Here is a 26201-nt window from a genome sequence, read left to right on the forward strand (position 1 = left end):
ATGAATATTTTAGCGGCCCAAATGCCTCAACGTATGCGTTACATGCATGCTCGGTCACGCTCTGTTATGTTTATCAGGACAGCGTAGATTACCCAATTAAATGTGCATTCGCGATGCAGGCAGAGCTTATGAAAGCTATCTGAAAAAAAGAAATTTAATGAATACACTATAGTTTATGCTTTAATTCAAATTTTAAATATGGTTTGCTGTGCGAGTTGCTAATTTAGCTTGATGTGGCCAGCGTGAAACCTGCCAGTCTTCTGTTTGTATTTTGCTCTGTCTTTGCAGTTCCCATGTTGAATACGTCAAGATGCATTGGCATGCCTGTAAATTTTGTGAAACATTGCCGAACACTTTCCGTCGCGCAGAATTTAACGAATAATTTACAGGAATTGCACCAAAGAGAGCTGCTAGCTTCTTTAGATAAGCTTTGGTGACTTGGGATTGTGGCTGTTCCGCCACTCATCTCCTAAAGTTTGTGTGTGTGTGTGTGTGTTAGTGTGTGTGTGTGTGTGTGTGTGTGCTTGTGTGTGTGCGTGTGTTGTGTGTGTGTGTGAGTGTGTGTGTGTGTGTGTGTGTGTGTGTGTGTGTGTGTGCGTGTGTGTGTGTGTGCGTGTGTGCGTGCGTGCGTGCGTGCATGACAAAAATATTTAGTGCAATGCCGTATTCAATATATAGCTAACTAAATATGCAGGTTACTGGGAAAGACAAGTATACTTCTTTTTATGTAATGCTAGAAACAAGCGTAAAAGAGTGAGCTGTACTTAGTTTCTGTCTGAATTTACTGAAACGTGCAGTGCCTCATCTACGTGTATAGATGTCTATATCAATAGCTGGCGAACATTCAGAGCTATACTTAAATTTATTTTTTTTTATTTTCCGTGTCCTCAAAATGCATATGCGCAGTTAGAAAAAACAAAATGCAAACATCTAATGCGCGCTATGCAGCCAGCTTCTCGACTTATATTCTATACGGGTGTAGTTTTCCTTCCACATGGCCATGAGAAATGAACGGCCACATCATTTACGCTAAATGTAGGGCACCGTTCCGCCTATCTGCCTGCATGCCATTAATGGGTTTGCAACTCTTCCTAATGACTGAACAGGAACATTTTTTCAATTGAGATAGGGCAGTGTCTGGTAATCGTGCATCGTCTTTGCCTAAGTATACCATCCCATTTTTTCACCGAAGTACCTAAAGACCACTTGACCTAGTTGTCAACAGCCTCGCTCGATTAGTGATGGTGCTAGCTATATAGCTATACATTTATTTATTGATTGTGATACGGAAACAGCGTGAATAACTATTCTCAACGCGCCTTTGGTTTGTACAGCGGAACCGCCGGTTCTCGTTTCACACTTCGAAGATAACGTTGTACGTCGAGATGAGCCGGTGTCTCTTCGATGCGCCGCCACAGGGACACCACTGCCCCAAATAACGTGGTCCATCTATGATATACAAGTGCAGGACTCCAGTCGAGTGAGTATCTTCTTACTTGAGCAAGTTGTACTGAGTGATGCTGCCTGTTTGTTTTGAATAAAGAGGCATTTTTACTGAATGAGCCCAAAACACAAAATAAAGAAAGTGATTCTGTGTTTTCTTCAAGACAGGAATGTATAAACGTACTGCTGATTGCGGTTGTGGGTAGGTTTATAAAAAACAGCTTTGTAACGTAAAAGCACTACAAATTCTGGTAACGACCACCTTTAAATGCAAATACATTTTTTAGTCGGGCTATGTCAGGCATTCACCATTGTCCGCGGCGGTGACCGCGCCCCGGCAAGTGTTCTCTATAAAGTCCCTTGATCTTGGGAAAGTACCGCCATCCACTGTACTCGTCGCAATGCACTCGACCTGCTCTCTCCATCCTCGCACCATTCGCGTCCTCCCAGTCTCCGACACTTCTGCAGAATTATTGGTCTCTTTGGCGGTTGCCCTTAGAAACGCGTGGGTCTTGCACTTTGCCGCGTTTTTAATGCGAAGCATGTCTTAGCGAACTTCGGAGAGTTTCAGCGTATCTATCTATCTATCTATCTATCTATCTATCTATCTATCTATCTATCTATCTATCTATCTATCTATCTATCTATCTATCTATCTATCTATCTATCTATCTATCTATCTATCCGCCTACGACCTTCAGCTCTCCGGGCGGTTTCCATAATAGTATTGATACCAAAATTGGTCTGGCATAACATGACTGTGACGAGCATAAGTGACTAGACTTAACATGAAAATAATGATACGTACGTCATAAATAACATGATTTATATTTCATGGTATGGCAGCTCTTGCGGAGGTTTCGTTCGCTTGACATGTTTCAAAACTGATATCGTATTACATGACCGCATGGTGAACCTATGGAAAAGACCATAACATGAAAATGATGACGTGCGTGTCACGTAACAACGTGACTACATGCCACGCTAATGATGCGCTGGTGGCAATTTCGCTAGCTTCACTTATACCGAATTCGGCATTACAGGACGTGAATGGATGAAGAAGGTATGTGACTAGTGCAAACATGATAATCGTGAGATGTGAGAGGTAACAACATGACTACATGCCACGCTCATGATGCGCTCGCGGCCGTTTCGCCAGATTCAGCTATAGCAAATTTGGTATTACGGGACGTGAATGAATGGCGAAGGCATGCGACTGGTGCAAACGCGATAATAATCAGGTGTGTGTCATGTCATGTAACAACATGGCTACATGCCACACTAAAGATGCGCTCGCGGCAGTTTCGTTAGCTTCACATATGCCGAATTCGGTATTACATGCAGTGAATAAATGACAAAAATATGTGACTGGTGCGAGCATGATAAGCATGAGAAGCGTGTCATGCGAGAACATGACTGCTTGCCACAGTGAAGGCTCCGATACAGTTCGACGTGACCCGGCGCGCGTGTGCGCGGGCGTTCGTTTCTTATTGTTACTCCAGGGATGCCACGTCAGGCGCCAATCTGCCTCCCATACACTTGCAGGCGCGCGCTGCACGGCGTAGCTTTGACGCGTGAGCGTTTGAGCGCGCCCGGTGTCCCCCGACACGAAGAGAGGCAGACGCGGTGCTTTCTGAGTAACGTCGTCAGCGCGAAATGCAGCATGTCGTATTTCGAGTCGGTTGGCGCCGGGCCACGCCGACAGACGCTGGTCGCACCATAGAGTATCCTAAAATTAACTAGAGGGGACTTTGGCGCTGCGATCGTTCAGCGACCATGGGAATAATGGGTAGTACTCACAATAGCCTAGTGTTCGTACTTGCGGGCGGCGAATTCTACTTGTGGCTTCGTTTACTGCTGGTTACGATTTTGTTTTGAAGGAAAGAACGAACCCTTCTGAACTTTGTGACCCGATTTGAAATGGTAAGCTTAAAAGAGTAAGGTTGTGAAGCGCAAACGCTGAAGATTTGCTAATTTTTTTTCGCGAAAAAACAGCTCCAAGCCACACGAACACACACGGAGTCAGCAGCGGGCCAAAAGCACGAAAATTAGACAAATATGTGTTCTACCCATCATTCCCATTCTCACTGAAGCGCTGCGCGTTGCAGATCCCTTAGACACTAGCGCCAGAGTTTCCTCTAGTGTATATTAGAAAACTCTATGGGTCGCGCCAGTTGCGCCTGGCGTCAGACTATATAGTGCTTGCGTTAATTGTGTTAGTGTAGTGTCGCAGGGCCCAGCGCGCGCATCAACGTTAAGTCGGAATGTACTGGGCCCTTCACGATGCGCTCACCACAGTTTCGCTCGTGATGCTCTCGCCGCCGTTTTGCTAGGTCTCCATATACCAAATTTGATATTGCATGACGCGAACGGACCATGAAGGTAAATGACACGTCGATACAAAACTTCACTACATACTACGCTTACAGCACACTCGCGGCCTTTTCGCTAGCTCTAGATATACAAAATTTGGTATCAGGTGACGTGATTAGATGACGGGGGTAAATAACACTTCGAAACATGATAATCTTGGCATGAAGGTCATGTACGACCTAATTTTCCTCCACCTCGTAACGTTGGGCTGACTTTAAAGTGACAATCAACCTTCCTCATACGTGCTTCGCATATCATCGATTTCCACTGTACGTGGGATCTGCCAATCTTTTTTTGGGAGATCGAGAATGAGTGGACGCCGTTATATACATTATCAATCGACTTTGCTGTGTCGTCCTACGGGCTGTGCTTGCATGTAACATGCAATTATAGCATGCGCAATTACAGTGCATGGTGGGATTATAGCATTCATGGTGCATGGCAGTTTCAGTTATAGCACGCACGTGAAAAAGTTTCTTTCCTGTGACCGTTGCCTTGAACAGTGACGTCATTCCGGTCGTCTGCTTGCGGCGCTCATTGGTGCTTCAGTTTCGGTTACGCCGTCGAATTTCACTGCGCCGCTATAATTACTAGGGGCCGCTTTTTCTTTATCTCAAAGCAGTGATGCGTTCCACGCACGAAGAACTTGAATTCACCCTTTAGACATTTTCCGCCATTTTTCGCCGACGCTCTGCCTAACAAACGTAGCGCACGCGTTGTTATCTGCGCTTTGTGTGGGCGCTAAGCTATGCTGTTGCGCCTATTACTGCAACAGCCACAGTGAAAATGATTACATGGTTTTTACAATAATCCAAGGTAAATGCGATGGCTTGCTCAAGCAGCAGTGGCTGCACAACATCGGCCGAAAAAAAAATATCTTTCTGACATGAACACTGTACTTTGCGAGGTAAGGCGCCTTTCTTATTGCTCGTATCAAAGCATCACCGAATGCTGCATTTGAAATATTGTTTCGGGCTGCTCTTCAACATACGTGTTTTTTTTTTAGGCGCGGAACTTCATCCGCCATGGGTTGCATGTCCTCTGTCGTCGTTATTGTCATAATAGCCAGTTGCAAAGCATTAGATGTCGATAAAAACGGTGCCATAGCATATCCACGCAGTGAATGGTGAGGAGTGGGACGAAGCGTCCATCACTTCGTCCGTGCTTCTGTGCGTCCGTGTGTGAATCCATCCGTTCGTTCGAGGGCCCATCCGTAGGTCTGTGCGTACGTCTGTCCGCACGCCTCGCCCCACTCGTTAACGTTAACCTCGTGGATATGCTGTGATTTTTTTTTTCTCGCCTGCCCGTGCGTTCCTTCAAAGGAGAGTTGTCATCAATATGCTGAATTTTAGAAACAAAAAGAAATTTGAATCGTGTAACGTTTTTATACAAAATTGTGTCAGGGAAAGTTGCCCTAAATGTACCTTCTTGCGTTCAGCCAGCCACTGCTAGGAATACCTTCCGTAAACGTGATCGATTCTTGGCACTCAGGTTTTTACGAACTAATGCTTACAAACACAGTTATTTTGCCAGCACAGTTGATGAATGCAATCCACTGCCTCATGAGGTTTTTCAGGTGACAATTTTTAATGTTGCTGGAACGTTATCTACTTGGTAATTAGAATGTTCAAATAAGTTATAAATTTTGTTGCTGTTTCATAGAGATGTGACCTCTGTTACCGTATGAATTCTTGTTGCTTCTTTTTTACTGTTACGAATGACTTGATGTTTCTTATGCCCCTCCTGCCTGAACCAAAATGCTGGTCAGCAGTATTACTAAATATCTAAATAAAAGAAATAAAAATATTCACCTCCTACTTCATCACCTCTCGCACACTTCAGCAATCATCGAAAATGCACAACTGTAGTCTGTTTTCACTGCGAGCAATTACGTAGGATGATACACCTTCTGGATCGTGCTTTCTGTGACTGTTAGGATGCGTTTACGCGAATTTTTGTTAGAGAAAACAAATGAATGGATGAATACAAATAATTCTGATTGGCGCTTGCTTTCGTAAGGGTATTTATTTTTATTGTTTTTGGGAAAATTAACACACAAAATCAAGAAAGATAGGTGGTATATGAAAAAAAAGTAAAGAAATACTGAGGCGCAACGAAAAAAAGCTATAGCACGGTGATAGCGAGTGACCCAATTTATTAGGAAACCGTGGCCGCAATAGTTTTGGTCCCGCCTGCATTAGCATGTCTTCCATTCTCTAATAAGAAACTTTCTTATACTTTTTACGACGGTCACCTGAGTATTTCTGACCGGGATCAGCCACTTCGGATGGGACTTTTTCGGTCGCTATAGATGCGCAGATTATGATGACATTCCTGGTGCAGAGTTTCTTCTTTCACAAGTAACACCATCGCTAGTTTCTTTGACAAAACCGTGGTATCAAGGTTTTAAATACTCATTTTCTTATGTTTCTCTTATTGTGGTAAATGAGTCACTGTTGGTGACCCTAATCCAACCAATATTGCTCAAAGGCCTTCTTACTTTTGCAGACCACTGCGCACAGCTACTCTCACGCCGAGGAGATGAACACATGGCTAAACGATCCACCATGTACGAAGTAATTCCAATATGTGACGCTCATACCTGTGTCGTACACTGGCACAAAAGCACGGAAAAAAATTCTGAACACACACGAACATACCACAAGCGGAACTACTTCAGATGCAAACGTACAGCCTGTTATCATGTGGCATAAAAACTTTCGCATCGTAGAACTCTCAATAAATACTTTTATTTACTTAGCATGCCCCATTTATACAATCTTTGGAAGAAGCTAAATCCTTTAATGGACGGTTGCCTCAGTGTTTATAATTTTATTATCACCATTTAAAAAGAAATTTCAGCACTAGTGCGGCGCGCAAGCTGCCGCAAAAAAACTGCCTCAATTGTAATGTGCGGCTCACCCACGGGAACGTCGGCGAAAAATGGCGCCGCGCGTATGGCAAGCGGGCGAGGGGAATTAAAGAGGAAACGCGTGCGTGAAAGAGAGTGTCGTTACTTTTAGCAACTGCGCCGTGCTCCCGACCGGGTTGCAGAAATTAGGTGCCTTTTCTCATCTTCTAACCACTACCACCGTTACTTTCCCAAGTTCAAGGGGTTTTAGTTCTCTATCGGCTATCACTCCCTCTCTGATAGCTACAGCTGCGGGCGCACGCGCTTGTCCTCGCCCCTATAGAAACCAGAGCATGTGGCGCCGGAGAGTGTAGAAGAGGGTTGATACAGTTCATCGCCACTCCTTCTCTCGCCATTCGCTCTCTCTTCTCCCTGTAGTGCACTCTTCCGCCCGCTCGCGCCTCACTCTAGACCTTTCGCTGGCTGGGCGCCTATCAAAAACATCCGGAAATGCGGGTTTGAGATGACACTCTGAAACGCCAACGCCGAGTCCAGAACTCTGGCGCCCCACTTTCCTGTCCGCTCTCTTGTCACTCTGGAACGTTCACCGACTGGGCGCATCTCAAGGCGATGGCTGAAGTTGGTAAAGATGAATGTCAGGCGGCAACAGTACCCTATCTCGGCATAAGAAAGGCCTTCGCATTTCTTCACAGTTCTTTTCGGGGAGGTAGGGGCACTTCATGCCACGGTATTCCTTCAGAAACGAAACGTCCTAGGGGAATGAGCTTTAACAGTCTGGCACCACGACAACGCAATAATCACGTAGCCCGTTTTAAGAAAGGCTCTCATATCTCGTCGTGACACGCTACGTCGCAAAAAGACGTCATAAATAAGAAAAAAAAACGTGCCATATTCAGTCAATTAGGTGCATCCTTTATTATTTCTTCTCGATACCAGTCCTGCCTTCTGTCTTGTTGTTCATCCCCCCCCCCCTCGATACCAGTCAGATCTGCCTGATAATAGTAATACTATTATTTCTATAACTACTACTACTACAACTACTACTACTACTACTACTACTACTACTACTACTACTACTACTACTACTAATAATAATAATAATAATAATAATAATAATAATAATAATAATAATAGTACTAATAATAGTAATAATAATATTGATTTTTCACCAATACGTTCGATGAAGCACAGATGCAGGTAAAAGCTGCTCTCCGAAAGAGGCAGCTTAGCAAGGGCCCTCAGCCACCTTTTCACCTATTTTTTTCCCTCTCATTCATCACACCCTCCTGTCGTCCTTCCCTGCTCAGTCCCATTGCTTATCCCTGACACCTACTTTTAGTCCATGAGAGAAAACAACTTCTATCTGATGCAAGGTGACTAACTAAGGGAGTTTTGGTTTCCTTTCCGACATATCCGTAGGGTGGCGTCTTGTATCCCTCACGATCACAGTGTTGGCGGTCGCGCTTGCTCCCTATGCGACATTTTCTTTTTGGATGGTGCGTCTCCGTTCGTCGCATTATGCGGGCTGCCAAATGATATGCGTCACTGCGACGGTGCTCCATGCGCTGTTTTCAATATGCTCGACCACTGACGCTAATATGTTTGCGGGCGTCAGCCTACAGTGCAGACGTCCGCGAAGTTTGGTACATGATGCAAGCTCTATTTTGAGTATTATAAGTGAGACGCTTAACACAGAGAAAGAAAGAACTTTGAAGTCAAGCCATGCTTTTTTTTCCTTTTTTTTTGCAACGAAATTATATCACTAAGAATTGCTAATAATAGTGCATTTGCTTAATATCGATAAGTCGATATAACTTCCGTGCTTACGCAATGAACACAGCGAGCCAGTTAATCATAAAGAAAGGAATCAACTCAGACTATCAAGCTTGCACAAGTGAAGTAAGGGTTAGGCGTATTGAATAGATAGTTAGCTGTCATTACTGAAGTTGAATACAGCACTCAAAGGAGAAATTACTTGGATGTTCAAAGGCAGCAGACGCCACAGCCTTCCAGTATTTCCATTATTTTACCTAGATTGTCAAGCCATTCAATAGTTTATGTCGCGTAATTTCCATGCTTTAATCTCACGAAAATTTAAGAAGCAGCTGTTGCGGAGTTTCCATGAACTATTTATGCTAATTGTGGGTGAGATGCGTGTAGGATCGTAGAAGCAATATTTATGTAGGTTGAAGGCCAGCCTATATGTATGATATAGAGGAATTTCAGATTTAATAGGAATTTGCCACCAGATTCAAATACTTGTCTTTTCATTGATAGTGCTTTGACCTGATAAGGAAATTTTCGTGATAATAAGAGTGTGTTCAAGTGGCAGGTATTGCACTGTTAACATTGATAAAATTAAGTTGTTGTATTAACACATCTTGTGTCGCTTCAGAGAATCTCGCAAAGCGAGGAACGTTAGAAAGCACCCAAAATACATAGACCTGAAAGAACAAGATTTGTGATCGGCGCGATGCGATAAATTCAGGAGGAGCCGTGATTCGTCATAGCTTCTACACAATAGCCCAAACCCTCTGATTAGGTCAAGTTCCGAGAAAGCTTTGCAGTCCTTATATCTTTTATCTCTGTAGCTTCATAAGTGAACTTGGGTATAAAGTTCTAATGGATAAGTTGTCATAGATTTGGTATGCGCAAATCAAGAAACACGACTATTAGGTCGAGAAGCTGGGAAATTACACGACACACAAGCTACGATATGTGTGTAGTCCTCAAGTAGTACGCTGGCTAAAGTACACGTAAAGTGACAACAAAAGAACACCGATATAAACCGATACGTAAAAAGCAACGCCCCTGAGATCGCTGGTTCTTTCTCCCCAGTGTATAAATACACGTGAAGGCCCGACGTGAGAAGAACGCTTTGTGGCTTTGGTGTTGGCGGCGCCTCGCAGGTCCGTGTCGGTGACTACGTGAGCCGAGATGGGTCCGTGATCAGCTTCGTAAATATCACAAGGGTTAGGCCCGAAGATGGCGGTGCCTACCGCTGCGAAGCCTCCAACGAACACGGCTCGGACGCACACTCCGGTCGCCTGAACGTGCTCGGTCCACCGGCGGTGCACACAATGCACAACCGCACAGTTGTTGCGGGAAGGAGGGCGATGCTGCATTGCCCCTACTCTGGCTTTCCGGTGACGAGAGTAATTTGGCGTAAAGGTGAGTACACGAAAATGTGCATTGCGTAGGTGATGGAAGATGTGACTAAATTATGACTGAGTGCTCCATTATTTTGTGGAAAAATTCGTGTTTTGAGGCAGTGACCGTTGGCCACAGGGTAGCTTTGTGTGGCTTAGAATCTCGCTTGTCCAATGACTAAAGTAGCGAAGATTGCCCTACTTAACAAGGTAGACATCGCGCTACGAACAGAAAGTGACAATATCTTGAAATATATGCGTATCGAAATTTGGGCCCAGGTGATCGTTACGCACGTCCGGAGAAACAGCGAGAAGACCTGATACATTGTGTCTTTCAAAATATGTATCTTTAAAATAATGTTTCAAAAGTCAGAGAAAGTAAAACACATTTCAAACAGCAATTAAGATTGTTAGACTAATCTACTTGCTAATTATTGAAGTTAGGCGGCTAGGCCAAATAGGAGAACTGATGTTCTTCATGCGAATAACCCATCAAAGCTTTGTGATACAAAATAAAGACAACCTCCAGTACTTGTTCTGGCGTAAATAAATTAGAACGATTGAGCATTCAAAACCGAAACTAATGTTTACTATAACAAGGGAATGCTCTGAACGGCTGCTGCACCATTGTACTGAAAGTGAATGCCATATCAGGTCATGTCACTTGTGGTGCTGAAAGTTGTAGTTACTTAAGAGCTCTGTACGGCAATGCCAAATTGATGCTGGTTTAGAATGTACGCTTCAAACTCGGACCACCTGGGCTTGAATGGTAGCCGTAGACAGTGAACGTTTTTAGTGGCACTTGTTATAACTGCATTGGTTTTCCTTTATTCTTAAGTATCACCATGATTTGCTACAATTTTCTAAAACAAATGAACGTGAACATCACCTCTCGTGCCGATTTTTTCATTTACTGAATTGAAAAATAAAAAGTTTATGTCACCATTACCTTGCGACAGATACTTCTATCCACTTGAGTGTTTGAAATAAAAAATTAAAAAAACAAAATAGCATATATACACATATACAGTCCTACATAGGTGACAAAAAAAGTTCTCATGAGGCAGGAACAAACACGCAGCCGCCACGCTCCCGGTTAACTCTTATTCGCGAAAATCACGGAGTTCCTACTTTCAATTTTTGATCAAGCTCATTCGGTGGCCTTGAAAATAACAACGCCCACTACCAACTTTTTCTCTTTTAGACTTCACACTTCACGTTACTTTTTTTTGTAGAAATACGCAGCAACAGAAGCTAGCCTTAAGAAATAAAGAAAAACTAATGCAGCTTTGATTGATATCTCGGGTTTAACGTGCCAAAACCACCATATGATTATGAGAGACGCCGTAGTGGAGGGCTCCGGAAACTTCGACCACCTGGGGTTCTTCGACGTGCACCCAAATCTGGACACACGGGCCTACAACATTTCCGCCTCCATCGGAAATGCAGCCGCCGCAGCCGGGATTCGAACCCGCGACCTGCGGGTCAGCAGCCGAGTACATTAGCCACTAGACCACCGTGGCGGAGAAACTAATGCAGCTATGCCAAGTGAGCATAAAAGTGAAAACACACCTTCAGCTGCGATTCGAACTGAGGCTTTTCTAGCGGGATGCGGGTATTCTACTTCTGCACCACGTTGGTGGAGCTGCGCACAACCATTATGCGAAGGCACAATGCAAGCTACTGATCGCAGTGTCACAATCGGCTTGAGCCTGTTCTTGCTTCACTTCTTCAAGCTCATTCCGAGTACTCCCCTTCTCTAGTAACCCTACCGAAACCTAGACACGGCCGATTGCAGCAAGCAGGCGACCAGTGGGTTCACAACACATGACAGAAATTACAGTGTTACCAGCATTTGTTAAAGTATGTGTGTCATGAGTGCTATAATTGCAAGCCGCACGTCTTCAAAATGAAGTCGGTTAATGACTGGTATAACCAGGTGCACTCACTCCTGTCATTTCAGCGGAATAAGGCAATAGCGCTCTTGCAGGCTGCGGTTTTGGTTTTACTGATGAATTCGGAAACAATATAACTGCAGGCCCCCAGTTCAAAATCCCACAGATATACTGAGTTCTTCGCATGAAGGGTTTCCATGCTCGCATTTGGCATCACTGCCTAACTCTACTAATTGAAAAGTATGTTGTTTAACTTTCTTAACCATCATCTGAAATGACGCTTTCAACAATCCTGATAGATTCGGCTACAGACGAAGTAATCGTGAAAGCATCGAACACACACAGCATTTTTCCAAAGTTGGCGAATTTACGACTCATTGCTTGAAACTCTCTGAATGTGGGAAATATACTGAACGAGCGAGTACCAACACTCTATGAAGCATTCATTGAAAAAAATAATGATCATATGCAGGGTAGGCAGAGTTATTAGTCGAGCAAGCTAAATAGGAGATCTAACTTCATGTTTTGCTAACAAATAAAAAAAAATAATCGGGATGGAATGAGGGAACTTAATTTCATTAAAGTGGGATGGGATGCGCTAATACTGATCCTAACGCTGAATCAGGCTAACATAATTCAGAGCATAGCCCTTTGATACCGCAACAAGCGCAAATAAAGGAAATTAGAATTTTTATCTCTGCGTTATGTGAGGCGCATATCGCTAATCGTCTCCATAAAGCCTTTGCTCAAGAATATGCATTCCATTCATTGTGAGAAATGCAGGCAGGCCAGAGCCACAGCTTTGCATGTTGAGTACGGGTAGTACAGAATGACAGTTAATACAGACGTCGGGGAAGTGAAAAATTATTACCAACTAGAGCGGTGGCTTCAAACGCTCAACGCGCCATGAGGGGTAGACCAATGCGCAGGGACCGTATTGGTCACAACACACACTTGAAACATACCCTGAGGTGTTTAGGCCAGAATGCATATGATGTGAGGCTTTGGCAAATTTTGATCATATCGCGTGGGATTATAGCATAGCTATATGTCGACCACCAGCAGATATTATGGGCGATCCGACTCTCGAGCATTGGGGGCAGGCCGCATTTGCACACTATAGCCCATTTGGCCAGATAAGCTTCACCTAGGTCACCGTGCAGCTTGGGTTAATGTACAACAAACGAAGAATCGTGTGCATCTACTGTCTTACGAAATACCTTTTCATCCATCGAGTCTACCTTCAAAACTTCAGTGCAGCACGCACAGTAGTAATCTATACTGGTTAGGAAGATACTGCTGACTTAAAGATCCTGAGACCTAATCCCTACCTCGGCCACTGAATTTCAATGAAGACGAATTGCTGGTGTCCCTCGTATTTATATTAGGGAGCACGTTAGAAACACCAGGTGGTGTAAACTTCCAGACCTCTCCACTATGACGCATTGTATATTCCTATGGGGGATATGGGACGTGAAACCCCGACATTGATTAGAGCTTCAGTGCAGCGTAAATATTTTAGTTGAAATAAAGCTTTTTTTACACCGGTGACATGTAAAACTTCACTACCATAAAATTAGTGGTTCTACAGCCCCTTAACTGCAACAATGACCCTAGGTTTTCTATTGCCATGAGTATTTGCAAACTTCCAGGTATACTGACACTTGACGTGATATCGCAATACGTAATCATGTATCGAGAAGCGCATCCAGTATATCGAAGACTGCGTTCTGCGCGGTACCCTGTCTGTTCTTCTGAGCGTGTACGCTGTAGTTCGTGGGAGAAGCAGTTTTTCATCTTGCGAAACACCGCAGACGGGAAAAGCCTGCCTAGCAGCAAACGTGTGATGCCGTATCAGAACGGATCTCTCATTCTGGAGACGGTGAGCCGCAAGGACGACGAAGGACGCTACTCCTGCACCGTACGAAACGAGCACGGCAGCGAAGCCCGCAACCACCTTTTCCTCAGGGTTCTCGGTGAGTTTGCATGTCGCATTAACTTTAAATTGGTTCATTTTCAAACGCCTGGAATCAGGCGTATCCCACTGATTAAGAGTGAGACTGCATACACTCATTTCATTATGTATTCAAACCTCTCCGCTCCTTCATCTCGAGCTTCTTTCCACAAAAAGAAACGTTCTATAACCCCAAGTGCTTCATTCCACAGTCCCGTATCGTAATTTGTATAATACACATTTGTTATATGAAGCGATGAAAATGAAGCAGTGAAAAGAGGTTATGTTTCAAGCCAACTGCTTTTTTCGATCACTTGTTTGGCCCTCTTGACAAAACTGTGCCCGCAGCCATACTTTCTGTTCAGTTATCTTCTAATCACTTCAGTCCTTCATCATCCCTGAATATCCCTTATGTTCGTTACTCTTTTTACTTATTACGCAGTTCTACTGATTTTATCGAACAACATGAAGAGTAGAACATCTGCGTTTTATATAGGTTCGTCACGTATACGATAAATAAAACCAATGAAAATGTTCGTGATTTTAGCCTAGCGGTTTCTTCTCTTTCGAAAGCTTGTCATTCCTTACACGCGTCTTATTCACAGTTAGAAAAATGTTAAGAAAAGTTACTGCGGGCAAGAAAAACTCGACACAAAGAAAAGATACAGAGGAAACAAGCGTGTGTGTGCATAGCTTTTTCTTGCACTAATTATTATCTCTGTATGTATTAAATAGGCCTTTAAATTGTCCAAATAAATCATGGTGTTCGTTGTTTTTTTTTATCTAGCGGATAATGCGAACTTCACTGTGTCTAGAGGTTTTCTTACTAAAATAAGATGCTTGCTCCCCCATGATATTCCTTTTGCTGCGTCTTTGTGGCTGTGCTTTCTGGTGTCCCCACATGCTCCCAAAGCAACACTTGGTGGCGGTTCGACGCTGCACAAGCAGCGCCCTCTCTGGCAGAAAAGTGTGGATATACGTACCTCGCGCATTTTACATTCTCTCCACCACGCTACAGCTCGCTTCCGTACTCATGCAGGGCTCTCGCGCTCTGCTTACAGTGTTCCGCAATGCAGAGTTTGAAAGAAAAGTTTCCCAGCCGGACGGGTGCTACGAAAAGTGAACGTAATTGTGCAAAATTAGCACGTGCAGAACGCGTGCTGCACGTGCTTCGTCTGCAGTGAAACTTATTGAATCGCCTGCGCCCTACTTCGGGCCTATCCCCAATTTCCCCGGCCCTTGCCGCCAGAGCCGCAGCGCGGCGTTGTCATCGCTCCTCAAACATGAGCTTTGGGTCCCTATATATATAGGGACCCAAAGTGATGGGCGAGTTACCTATATTACCTACAGTTACCTATAGTTCCCTATTTATGCCTATATAATTGTCTATATATGGTTATACTACCTATATATAAGAACATCCAAGCGAACTTACCCACCCTTCCTTTCTGTTTGCGTCCTCTCTCGGAACACGAAATTTCCTACAGTTCCACCATCGATCACACCATTCTCCTTTCCGGAGAAACCTCAGCTGGGCTCCCGTGCCAGCGTTACATGCAGCGTTCCCGATGGTGACCCACCAATACGTCTCTCATGGCTTCGCGATGGCGTGCCATTGGACCCATCGCCATCTACCGGAAAAGAAGGTGTCTCTTTCGGTCACGTGGATGACTTCATCTCCACGCTGGTGTTTAAGTCCCTGCGTGAGGAGCACACGGCCGTGTACACCTGCCTTGCGGCGAACGAAGCCGCTGCTGTCAACTACTCTGCGCCGCTTGTCGTCTACGGTAAGTACAAACCAGACGTTTTCAAATGAGGTCTGCAAAATATGCAACAACATACCAATAAATGTGGTACGTGCGACAAGAGAAATTCAAAGTTCCTGGTCCTACTCCTTCGGGAAAGTTTGCCGCTAATACGCTTCACATTGAAAAAAAAAACGGCACTCTTCAAAAGTTCTGTGTCGAGGTTAATAGCTGGCATATCGTATAACACGCAGAAAATCTACGTACATTTATATTTATTTATGTGTACGATATAGTCGCACGCTCATGATTCTGTTCAATGCAGCTTGTTTACCTATGCTGATGTTTCTGTTCCACGTTCACAATTTTAGGACGATGAACCCGACTGGCGTTAAATACCACACTAGGCATTCGCAATTACTTCTCACAGTTTTTTGAAGTTTCTATATACTCTTTATTGACTTATGCAGTAATAAATTAATGTATTATCACTCGATGCTCGGTCTTTCTGTGGCAGCCCCACCAAGATGGCGGCTGGAGCCCGCGGATACGACTGTTACTACCGGTGAGCGAGTAATCCTGGACTGTCAGGCTGATGGCACCCCGGAACCCAGGGTTCGTTGGAAGAAGTCGGCAGGTTTGAAGGTTTCCCTCTCGCACCACTCTTTCGCCACTATAGGCTGCCTAGACAGTGTTCTTAGCTGTTTCCGAGTTTGCAAGGTTGAGTTGATGGTTACTCGTACTAAAGGCTAACGTTGAACATGACATCAGTTTTCCCTCTGTGCGTGCCTTTACACTCCCGTAATATGTCATGTTCACAACTCGCCAACTAAGTTATTAAACTTCGGCTTAAGGGTGAAATTTCGCGTTCATCTTTTTTCTCTAATTATCACCAGCATATGAATTGTTTGTGACAAACTTATTTTAATAATCGCACATGGATGAGCTTAAAATAAATTCATAAGTTCAGCCAGCCTACTACAAAAACGTAAGCCATGGTAAAGCAAATAAACGCACTAAAAACGTTGCTTCCTCGTGCCTGAAATTCCCGGTACACTCGACACACTGCGCTGTGCAAACTCAAAGTTTAAATCGCTTGATTATGCAAGCACGTTTTGTAACAAGATGTTCACTCGAAACCAGTTCGTAGTTCATGGGCCTTTTTTTTTCATCAAACCAAATTCAGCAGTTTTTTTTCTGTCATGATTTGCCTGATGGCAACGGTGCTAGACTGGCGATGCGAAACTCGCACATGCGATTCCGACCCTCGCTGTCGCATTTCACTGCAGGTTAAATAGTAGAGAGTGAACGACTGTAGCCTTTCGCTGCAACTTAACTAACCGGAGGTGGTTGAAATTAGCCGGAGCCTTTCACTTTAGTGTCTCGGTAACACGGGTCTCTTTTAGACGTTCAACCCAACAAACTAACCTAACTATGCAATTAACGCTCACTTATTCAAATCGAAATTTCGCGCACGGCTAGTAAATTGCAAGGGAGCTTCGAAAAAATACATAATAGACCGTGTCTAAAATAAAGGCTCGTTCACAATGTCTCGTTATACTGGATGGCGCATAGCATCTGTTTATCAGAACAGCTAGACATCGACCTGTACCAATCGCTGGGAACACGACTTCGTGTATTTCTACACTTGCTTTTTCTCTACATCGTTTCACTGTGGCACATGTGTGCCAAACAATAATGAACACGAATAGCGCGATCTCTTCCCATTCTCGTGGCAATATTGACTGTGCACATGTATTATTGTGAATTTTATCAATTTTACCCTACAAACAAATAAATGCACGCAATGTTATTTCTAGTACCATTAGGACTAGTATTTTACTATATAATCGTCTTGTATTGTTCTAGAAATGTTTTCATCTCAAATTTGAAGTTTTTTTCTAGCTTTCACGTGGCATATGCGCACTGTTGTTGCCTTTTGTCAGGACCTCAGAGCACGGAATTCCGCACCGTTGTCAGCAGCTCTCGCATGCAAGCACTGGTGAACGGATCGCTAGTGATTCAAGAAGTGGAGACCGCGGATGCAGGCGGTTATATGTGCGAGGCCTCGAACGGCGTTGGTCTGCCCCTGTACACTGTCGTGCAGGTTAACGTCCATGGTAAGCAATTCAGTATTATAAAAAATGACAAATAGCGCTAAAAAGTGCATTATAATGAGGCATGTGATCTGTAATATTAGGATAAACCATGGTTGCGTCTCAACAGTGAATAAACAACTTGTATGAAGTAAAACTAACGTGCTGAAGAATCAGTGTATTTTTATCAGGACAGCTAACGTACCTAAAAAGCACTATATTTTGATCAGGAGGTGTAGCTGTAGCCGAAGTTGTGCAAACCGCCGTGAATAATCTTCATCTTAAGAACATGTCATCACTAAAAAAGGAACAGATATGTAACCTAAGATTTCGATAATGACATGAGTCTTAGAACGGTTTCACTTCACTGCTCGACAAACACAAGCTTCAGTGATAGCTGGGCCTTTTTTTATGAAAGGTCTGCACTGAAAAACAATCGACGAGAATAACACGGTTTCAGCTCTCACTAAAGCCTTCGTTGTTTGTTTTAGAATGCTTAGCTTATTTCTTTTGCACGCAGGAATAACATTATTTATTTTACCGTTCTTTTTTTCATTTCAGCCCCCGCCAAAGTAAGGCAGCGTTTTATGTCCCACATGGCTGGGAGAGGGCAAGTGGTGAAGCTACGCTGTGAAGCTACGGGAGATGAACCTATCAGCTTTTTTTGGTCGAAAGACAGCAAACCAATCAAGGCATTCTCTAATCCTAGGTAGGGACAATATTATGTTACCAAATACTGGAGCTTACTTCATTTGTTAATTTAGAACAGTGGGAGCTTTCTGTTTTTCCTGTTACCGCTCTACAATATGTCTTTCAGTTACATTAAGCTCAGCGACATACTGTTTCGTACCTTCGTCATTGTGAAATAAAACGCGAAATTGAGACTTGCCAGTGAAATTCGTTTGACATTGTATACGGGAGTGAACACGCATGCAAGACCTTAGCATTGCCTTTTTGGTTTCGATGAATGACTACGGTTGGAAAGAATTTTGAAAAAAAATTTTATAAATGATTTACAATAAAGAAAATGCTCGGAAATTTCTGAAACTGAAAAAATCAACGTGCGCGCAATTATTAGTTTTTTTTAGAGAACATGAAGACAAATTGATGCAGTAAAGTTATTTTGTGGCAGTCAGTGCATCTTTTGATTAGGCACGATTTGAACAAGTCAACTTTTGTGGTTTCAAATGCTACCGAGCTCAAGCGGCATGACAGTCCTATTGGGTTCGTCCTCGCGTGCAGGCCACCCGTAGCTATAAATCAAGCCCATTCAGCTCGTTTCGAACACTTGAGCTGCTCGTTAATGGCTTTCTTAAAGTGTGGGTCTCGAAGTGTTGGAAAAGGTCAGAAGCAGGCGCGGTCATCGTCCGAGAGGCGACGTCATAGTGCTCTCGCCCCCGGACTCCGTCCATCTTCGACCGTCATCGCTCTTACACTGAACGCACAGGTGTACGATGGCGTGCCTACTCGGGTGCAGGTACACCATCAAAGACCACTCCCGCGAGGAGTCACCTTGGTCCGAGCTGATGATACTGCTCGCCGAGAAGAACGACACAGGCACCGTCAAATGCGAGGTTTCCAATGCCTACGGACATGACGAGCAGGTGACACACCTCTCCATACAAGGTAGGCTTCATCATAATATCGTTTCTTTGCCAGATGCGTAGTTTCTATTTTGTGCCTTATTGCTTTAAGCGTAATATATTTAAGAAGTCGCACTTCGAAGAACAAAAGGAGCCTTCAGTTCAGCCAGTTTTGTCGTGTTTCAATGATAAAGAAGAGTGTCAGATTTCGTACTTGTAAACAACGTATATTTTATTCCAGCTTTGTTCTTGGAAGTGGCCCTTGTTCACCCGGTTGTTCTTCAAGTAAATTTCATATACATAGCCAATTATTGAACGCTGTTGTGTTTATCTAATCAGAACGCCCTCGGAAGCCCGTCTGCTCAGGATCAAACATTATATGACAAAGGACCAGCACATCCCAAAAAAACTTTTTAAAAGAAATAGGCTTCAGCTTCTTCACATTTTATCACGAACAAGCCTTCTAGAAAAAAATTCGAAACATATTTCCTCATTGTTTCATTTGGCAAGTAAATATGCTGGCTTTTCATTTTGTCATAATAGTGTTTACATTTACACACTACAATACACAGTTGAATCATGCCCCATCTTTGAATAATGTCATGGTCTTTTCTCCATAAAGTTCTTGCTGCGTGAATTGGAGGTGACAACTGTGTTGAATAATTGACACCTCAGAGATATTTCACGAAGAATAAAGGAGCTCTTTCTCAGTTGCCGGCTTTCATTGCAAGTGATTGACGTTAGGCTGCAGTACCCATAAGCGGATGCCGGTCACTCGACCTGTCATTGATATTGGCCACTCATATATCCGCCGTATCGTGTGTGTGTGAAATTTCACTGATGCGATGTATTTTTTTGTGGTTATCAATTTCCTAGTCTGTAATTATGCACGCTGTACATTGGTTGTAATCATAATAGTGTACAAGACGCATATTCAAAGAAAGTGGTATTTCCAACGTTTATCTCATATTTGATGGTCAAATCGAAGAGTCGTTTTCATTCAAGAGAGTTATTACGCACGCACCACGCATTATTATTGCAATGCCACATTTTGTATTGCGAAGCATGTATAGGAGACGCGTGTGTTTGTGAAGCCTAAAAGTTATATTCTCTGTATTTGCAAGAAGAGGAGGTCATTTTCCCTGTATTCAAAAGCAGACGTGTGGCTCTGTGGTGGAACACCCACTTGCCACGCAAACAAACCGAGTTCGAACCCCACAAAGACCCAGAATTTATTTAATTTGCTTCTTTCTCAATTTTTCGGACACGCGCAACATGTTTCGCTCACAACCAACGAAGCCAACGCCGACGCCGGAATTTCTGCAAAACGAGCTCTTTAAAAATAACACATTAAAACTGGATCCGGAAAAAAAAGGTTGGCAGTGAACGTGAACTCAGGCATGCCGCGCACGCAGTGCAGATTTCTTTACGCGTAAAGTGTTTGCTGGGCGCATATATTCTCATAGTTGCGTGCAATGTGTTGAACAGACTGGGCATCGATCGGTCTTCGCTTAGCCCTAGCGCTCTTCACCTCCTTTCGGGCTCGCCTTTTCTATCGCGATTCTCGTGTTCTCTGGGTTCCCGCTGCGTTCCGCTTCTTTACTTTCCTTCCCTCTACGACAGAGGTTCTTGGCACGTGGATAAATGGCGCACGTTGTCAGTTGAGCGATGCCTCAAAAATCCAAGTCGGCGGAGGATCGTCTTACTGAGGCCAGAAATACATCTACATGTTTCTTGCGAAGCGTTTTCGAAAAAAAAGCGACACTTGTGGCACTTTTTGAGGAGAATAGCGGCAATGAAAGACTTTCATGCTGCATTACTTGCTTTGTATATTTGCCTATTGGTGTGGCTGTTGCGGATTGTCATGAATTATTTATATTACCTTGAACTGAAATCGAATTTTCTGCAGTGTGCACCCGAATTACTACTGACTGTAACTAACGTTAAACTTCAGCACCAGTAGCACAAACAATAGCTGTTGCTAAACTTGCTCACAGTTAATTTCACTTCTATATGTTCTTATTGAGCAATATTTAGGAAAAACGAAAACATTGTTATAAGTATACCAGTAAATAAAAGGGTGCAGGTGTAAGTACCAGAGTACTGTGTTTTTACCTGCGTAGCAACACAAGTAGATTCTAGCTACATCAGTGCTGTTATGCATGTGCTAGCCTAACACTGGAACTTCTCTTCCCCAACTTGAATACACTATTTAAGAGCAAGACAATCACACAGGTTAACTTCGCCATTAAATTATCAAATTTTAAAAGACGAAGAGCCGTTTCATGCAGGTGCTGTAAAGGCCACTTCTAAACCAAATGTGCGTAAGTCGTTCTTAGCGTTCCGGTTAGTTTCTTGTAAACTTCACGCCTCTGGTCACTAGTTCGCGGTCTGCCTTTGTCCCTACATTCATAATAAATGAGAGGTGTCCGCCACAGACGTAGAAATGTGGCAGTTCTGGCGCTGCGCAGTCTTCAAATGTAGTTGACCCATTGTTGAGAGGATGGGTGGTTTATACGGACCAGCCAGGCCAGGTGTCCAGAGAGTGGGTTCCTGTTCGCATGAGTAACTGACAGATTTTTCGGGGACGGAGTAAATAATATATGAGAGTATAAGGCTAATGATAAGAGCGTGCATGTACCCCCGAAAGGAGAGTATTGAGTAGAATATTCAAATAAGCGGAGACCTAACAGATGATATCAAGTTATAACATCTGCATTAAACTCTCATAGATCAGTGCCGGTAGCGGTGCTGACAAGCGATACTGAACGAAGCCGACAGAAGCACAAGAAGTGCATTTTCAAATGCCGGCAACCAAGATATATCTCTTCCAGTGTTCGAAGAGAACATGCTAGGCTTTTTTTCTGTGTGCACTTGACTACTTACGCACTCTCTGGATAAGCTTACAAGTTACGCGGGGTAACACGAGGAAGGCGAAGTGGCTTCCGGAATCAAAAAGCGGAAAGCAATATTACATCAGAAAACCCCTGCACGTTTTAGAAGCCAGCACGATTTAGTAGTCACTAGACCGCTTTAATGAAACATTTTTAGATATACTGCCTTGTGGCCTCATTCAGGGTGCATTATCGTACTATTTGTTCATTTTGTTCGTTGAGAAATAAAATTTAACTATTATGCACTAAAGAAAAACAACTTTCAGCTCATGCGAATGACTCCTACCTGTGAACCAAGCCGCCATGCTTGTGTTTTCCTCCAAGACAGGCCCGATGAACCTCCCAGACCGGAAGCGCTGAACGTGCTCAGCCGATCTGTGACCATTCTGTGGAAAAGCCCGAACGATGGGAACTCGCCCATAACTAAGTACATCGTGCAGTACAAGAGGAGTATCGGTATGTTTTTCTGGTTCTTCTGCATGTTATTATTATTATTATTATTATTATTGTTAATTACTTCAAGTATTGTGACAGGGTTATGTGCATGCATAAGTGCCGAACAATTCTTGGGAACCTCAATTTATTTGGGCATTTTTTAAATGTCGGACTCACTATACTGACCCGACGCATTTTTGCTGTAACGCTGCTCATTGGTCAGTTAAAAACGAAGTACACGCCCTTATGATAACGATGGATAATCTTGAGTGTATAAGTAAGCGAAATAAGAGCTCATCAGCCAGAACATATACAACAATGAAGTGTGGAAGATTTCAGGCACCGAGAAAGACCGTATCCTGCTCCTTGCACTTCTATGTGAACGTTGGAGCAAATCACAAGGAGAAAGAAGCGCAGTTTCTTTTATTTTCATCAATTGCACCAAAAGCTGTGTCGATGTTGAAAATAAGTTTTGGGAAATTTGCTACTAAATGAAATCTATCTGTGTAAGAACAATGCAATTAATGTTCATGTAGCTGTAGTTTTATTTGTCGTTGTTCACCACAGGTACCAACCTTGTCATTTACTTGCGGGCCATTTGTTGTGATAGGAGAACAAAATGCCTAAGTCAGCTACAGGAAATGGCTAAGAGAAGAATTACTAAGGCAGGAACCAATTGAACACTCGGCGTGTCCTTGTGCTCGTCTTTTCATGTCTCTTTTTTTCCATTTTAACAATGAACCTAGAAAAGAATACCACTTTAGGTATTTCTTGACCGATTTTTCAGGTGTTAGAAGAGATGTACTTCATCAGTACACGTACATACATAATGGTTGTTATTGTAATATTGTACGGAATCTCTCGGTGGTTTTATATGTCGTCGCCGTCATGTCCCGTAAGGAGTATATATTATGTACACAATATAAATAAAAAATCAAGACCACACACACACACACACACACACACACTCATATATATATATATATATACATATATATATATATATATATATATATATATATATATGGTTTTAATAACTTCCCCTGTACATTCCTTGGCATTACTGTCTGTTATATCTCATTAATATTGTGTTAAAACACTAAAACACGGAAAAACGAGCCCTTAGGTATACACTTCTTTCCCTTATTTTATATATATATATATATATATATATATATATATATATATATATATATTCTCTGCGAGATAAAGAATAAATAAAAGATATTCAAAGCGAGTGACCAGTGAGTGCATGTGCTATCCTTCACTCCGCAGTGCGCCACGTTTCACAACTTTGCTACGCGCCATGCATCCACCAGCATTATAACGCTGGGCTATCTTAAAACATCCTTTACCGCTAGCAGGGCGCAGATTTTTGAGGGCGTTGTTCATGACTCGCAAGATGGCTCAAAATGTGCTTTCAAAACAACATTCCTGGATTTTTTTTTTTTCAGAATTGTCTTTGAGACGCACACGAAACAGTGGTTAGTTTTCGCACCAATACGCTATGTGGCATGCCGAGCACCCAATGCGTCGGATGCCACAACGAGGCAGTAAAAAGAGATGGCTCACTTCCAGTGTCACATCTTAAAAAAAAAAAAACTAATAGGAGCGCTTGCTCGTGCATTGTCAATCCTTAAAACATGGTTTCGAAACATGACGTAACAACTGTGACAATTGTTCTCACATGTCCTGTGTAGTGTTATTTTTGTGCGTGCTTTTTGCTTGAGCGTTGCTATGCAAGTTCCTAGCTGCTTGTTGAAACTTTTGTGACATTCAATTTTGTTACTATCGCAGTCATTTCTCCCCTCTTACGGCGTAACTGTTATTTTATTCTCATGAATTTTTCGGGCGCTATGTTTTAAGAGGTAAGAATTTTACGTGAAGTTAAATAAAGCCTTTCACTATTTGTTTTCGTTTAAGTAGAGACCTAAAAGAACACAATGGTTTGTTAATATTTCATCGGTATCGTTCTTCGGACCTAATGCTACCGTTTTATAGGCATTCAAAAGTTCTGACCCCGGTATTAATTAAAAGTTCTCGCATTCACTGCTTGTCGCCATTGATCGCTGCAGAGTCATGGGAGAAGCAACTGAGCGAAATGGTGGCCGAGGCCGACCAGAGCCAGGTTACTGTGCAAGACCTGCATCCACTCACCGAATACAACTTCAGAGTGCTCGCTGAGAACATCATTGGTATCGGGCCACCAAGTGAGGCGTTAACTGTCATCACCGATGGAGAAGGTGAATGCCGTAGCAGATTGCATTCTTTGCGAATGATGTAGAAAAAAATATGTTATTATTACGGTTGTTGAGAGGAGCCTCTTTGTGACGTCCAGCGCAAATTTATCACTAACCCATTGATTGTAACTATATCACTAAGGCGTATAAGTGCTCTACACCATTTTATTATTTTTTTGCATAATGCAGGCACGTCAGATGGCGGTAGTTGAAATCATGAAATTGAAGGCTACTTTTCGTATGCACTAAGACATGACCACAGTTTTCAGTGTGGTATAACAGTGTGTGGCAGTTCTGCAATGAACATCAAAACATTGAACGAAATAGAAAGAGTTATTGTTGACAACAAATGTGAAATATACAACGTCGCAGAACCTGATAGTTTTCTGTAGACAAAGAATGAAAAACACTGAGGTGGTAATAGAATTTGAAGGTACTCCGGATGATTATAAAAATAAATAACTCAATTTGATCATCGCATGTACATGCTGCTATTCTAGAGCGAGAAAACACTAAAAAAAATGTTTCTTCTTGTGACATTTCACAGTACCTGCCACTCCTCCTCAGAGCGTGAAGGTGACAGCAGTCAGCTCAAGAAAAGTAGAAGTGTCATGGAAGGTGAGGCGCTTCAATTGGTAACTGCAACGCTTGATCAGTGATAATAATCTAGAGCACAGGCCAGCTACTTCCAATTGAAGATTAACGCTCTTACGTTTCACTTTGCAAGTATCTTGTACTCAATATATTTGAAACCGAAAATAGCGAATGTGTTACCGAAAGCATCTCTATAATTATGGGCAAACTCATTTTGAAAATGATCAGCTGTCTTTGATGTGTCTGCCTAGTTTGCTGTCATTTCAGTGTCACTTGTATTCACTTTTTTATGACTTTCTCAAAAATATATAACAGCTGTGTGCTACGCACTTGATGTTCTTTAAACTACGATGTGAGTAGAGTTAACCACAATGCAATATTATATATGGCAACAGCATTGTATACAGAGAAGTGTAAAATTTCCAATTCCTGCATTCATGACTCTAAATTCTGCACTTCGCACTCTTCTTTTCAATCTGCGCAACACCATGCCACAGCCACCACCAGTGCACCTTCAGTACGGCGAAATCCAGGGTTATTATGTTGGCTATCGTGTACACGGCTCCACCGAGCCATACGTCTTCAAGACCGTGACGGGATCTTCATCTTCGCCGGGCAACCCCTTCACGCGATGTGTCGTGGATAACCTACAGCGGGCCACTGCCTACGCCGTAGTAGTGCAGGCGTACAACGACAAAGGGGCAGGACCGCTCTCCGACGAGATCATGGTGCAGACGCACGAGCAAGGTCAGTGCGTCGTTTTTAGGAGGTGAACCGCGATAAACAGCCCGGTGAAACCGCAGGGACGAAGCAATGAAGAATACAGCAATAAACTGTAACGCTATACGAAGTAAGGCTAGCCACTAGCTCTTTTGTATTCCGTCTATGTAACTCTGCAAAACACAAGTTCCGCACAGTCGCTTAGCAT

The 26201-nt window shown here is 43.1% G+C and overlaps 1 protein-coding gene across 1 annotated transcript in view; it reads left to right on the plus strand.

Moving 5' to 3' along the window:
- Positions 1–26201, plus strand: part of LOC142792857 (cell adhesion molecule Dscam1-like) — a 59575-nt gene that overhangs the window by 31225 nt on the left and 2149 nt on the right. Inside the window, exons 5-16 of the mRNA XM_075885689.1 lie at positions 1335–1480; positions 9598–9859; positions 13547–13708; positions 15174–15473; positions 15949–16170; positions 17378–17551; positions 18089–18236; positions 19005–19153; positions 22329–22460; positions 24515–24682; positions 25227–25297; positions 25771–26020. Coding sequence (XP_075741804.1) covers positions 1335–1480; positions 9598–9859; positions 13547–13708; positions 15174–15473; positions 15949–16170; positions 17378–17551; positions 18089–18236; positions 19005–19153; positions 22329–22460; positions 24515–24682; positions 25227–25297; positions 25771–26020 — 2184 coding nt within the window. The remainder of the gene's footprint in view (positions 1–1334; positions 1481–9597; positions 9860–13546; positions 13709–15173; positions 15474–15948; positions 16171–17377; positions 17552–18088; positions 18237–19004; positions 19154–22328; positions 22461–24514; positions 24683–25226; positions 25298–25770; positions 26021–26201) is intronic.

The sequence above is a fragment of the Rhipicephalus microplus genome, chromosome 2, assembly GCF_043290135.1.
Source record: "Rhipicephalus microplus isolate Deutch F79 chromosome 2, USDA_Rmic, whole genome shotgun sequence".
In the NCBI taxonomy this organism is placed as follows: Eukaryota; Metazoa; Arthropoda; class Arachnida; order Ixodida; family Ixodidae; genus Rhipicephalus; species Rhipicephalus microplus.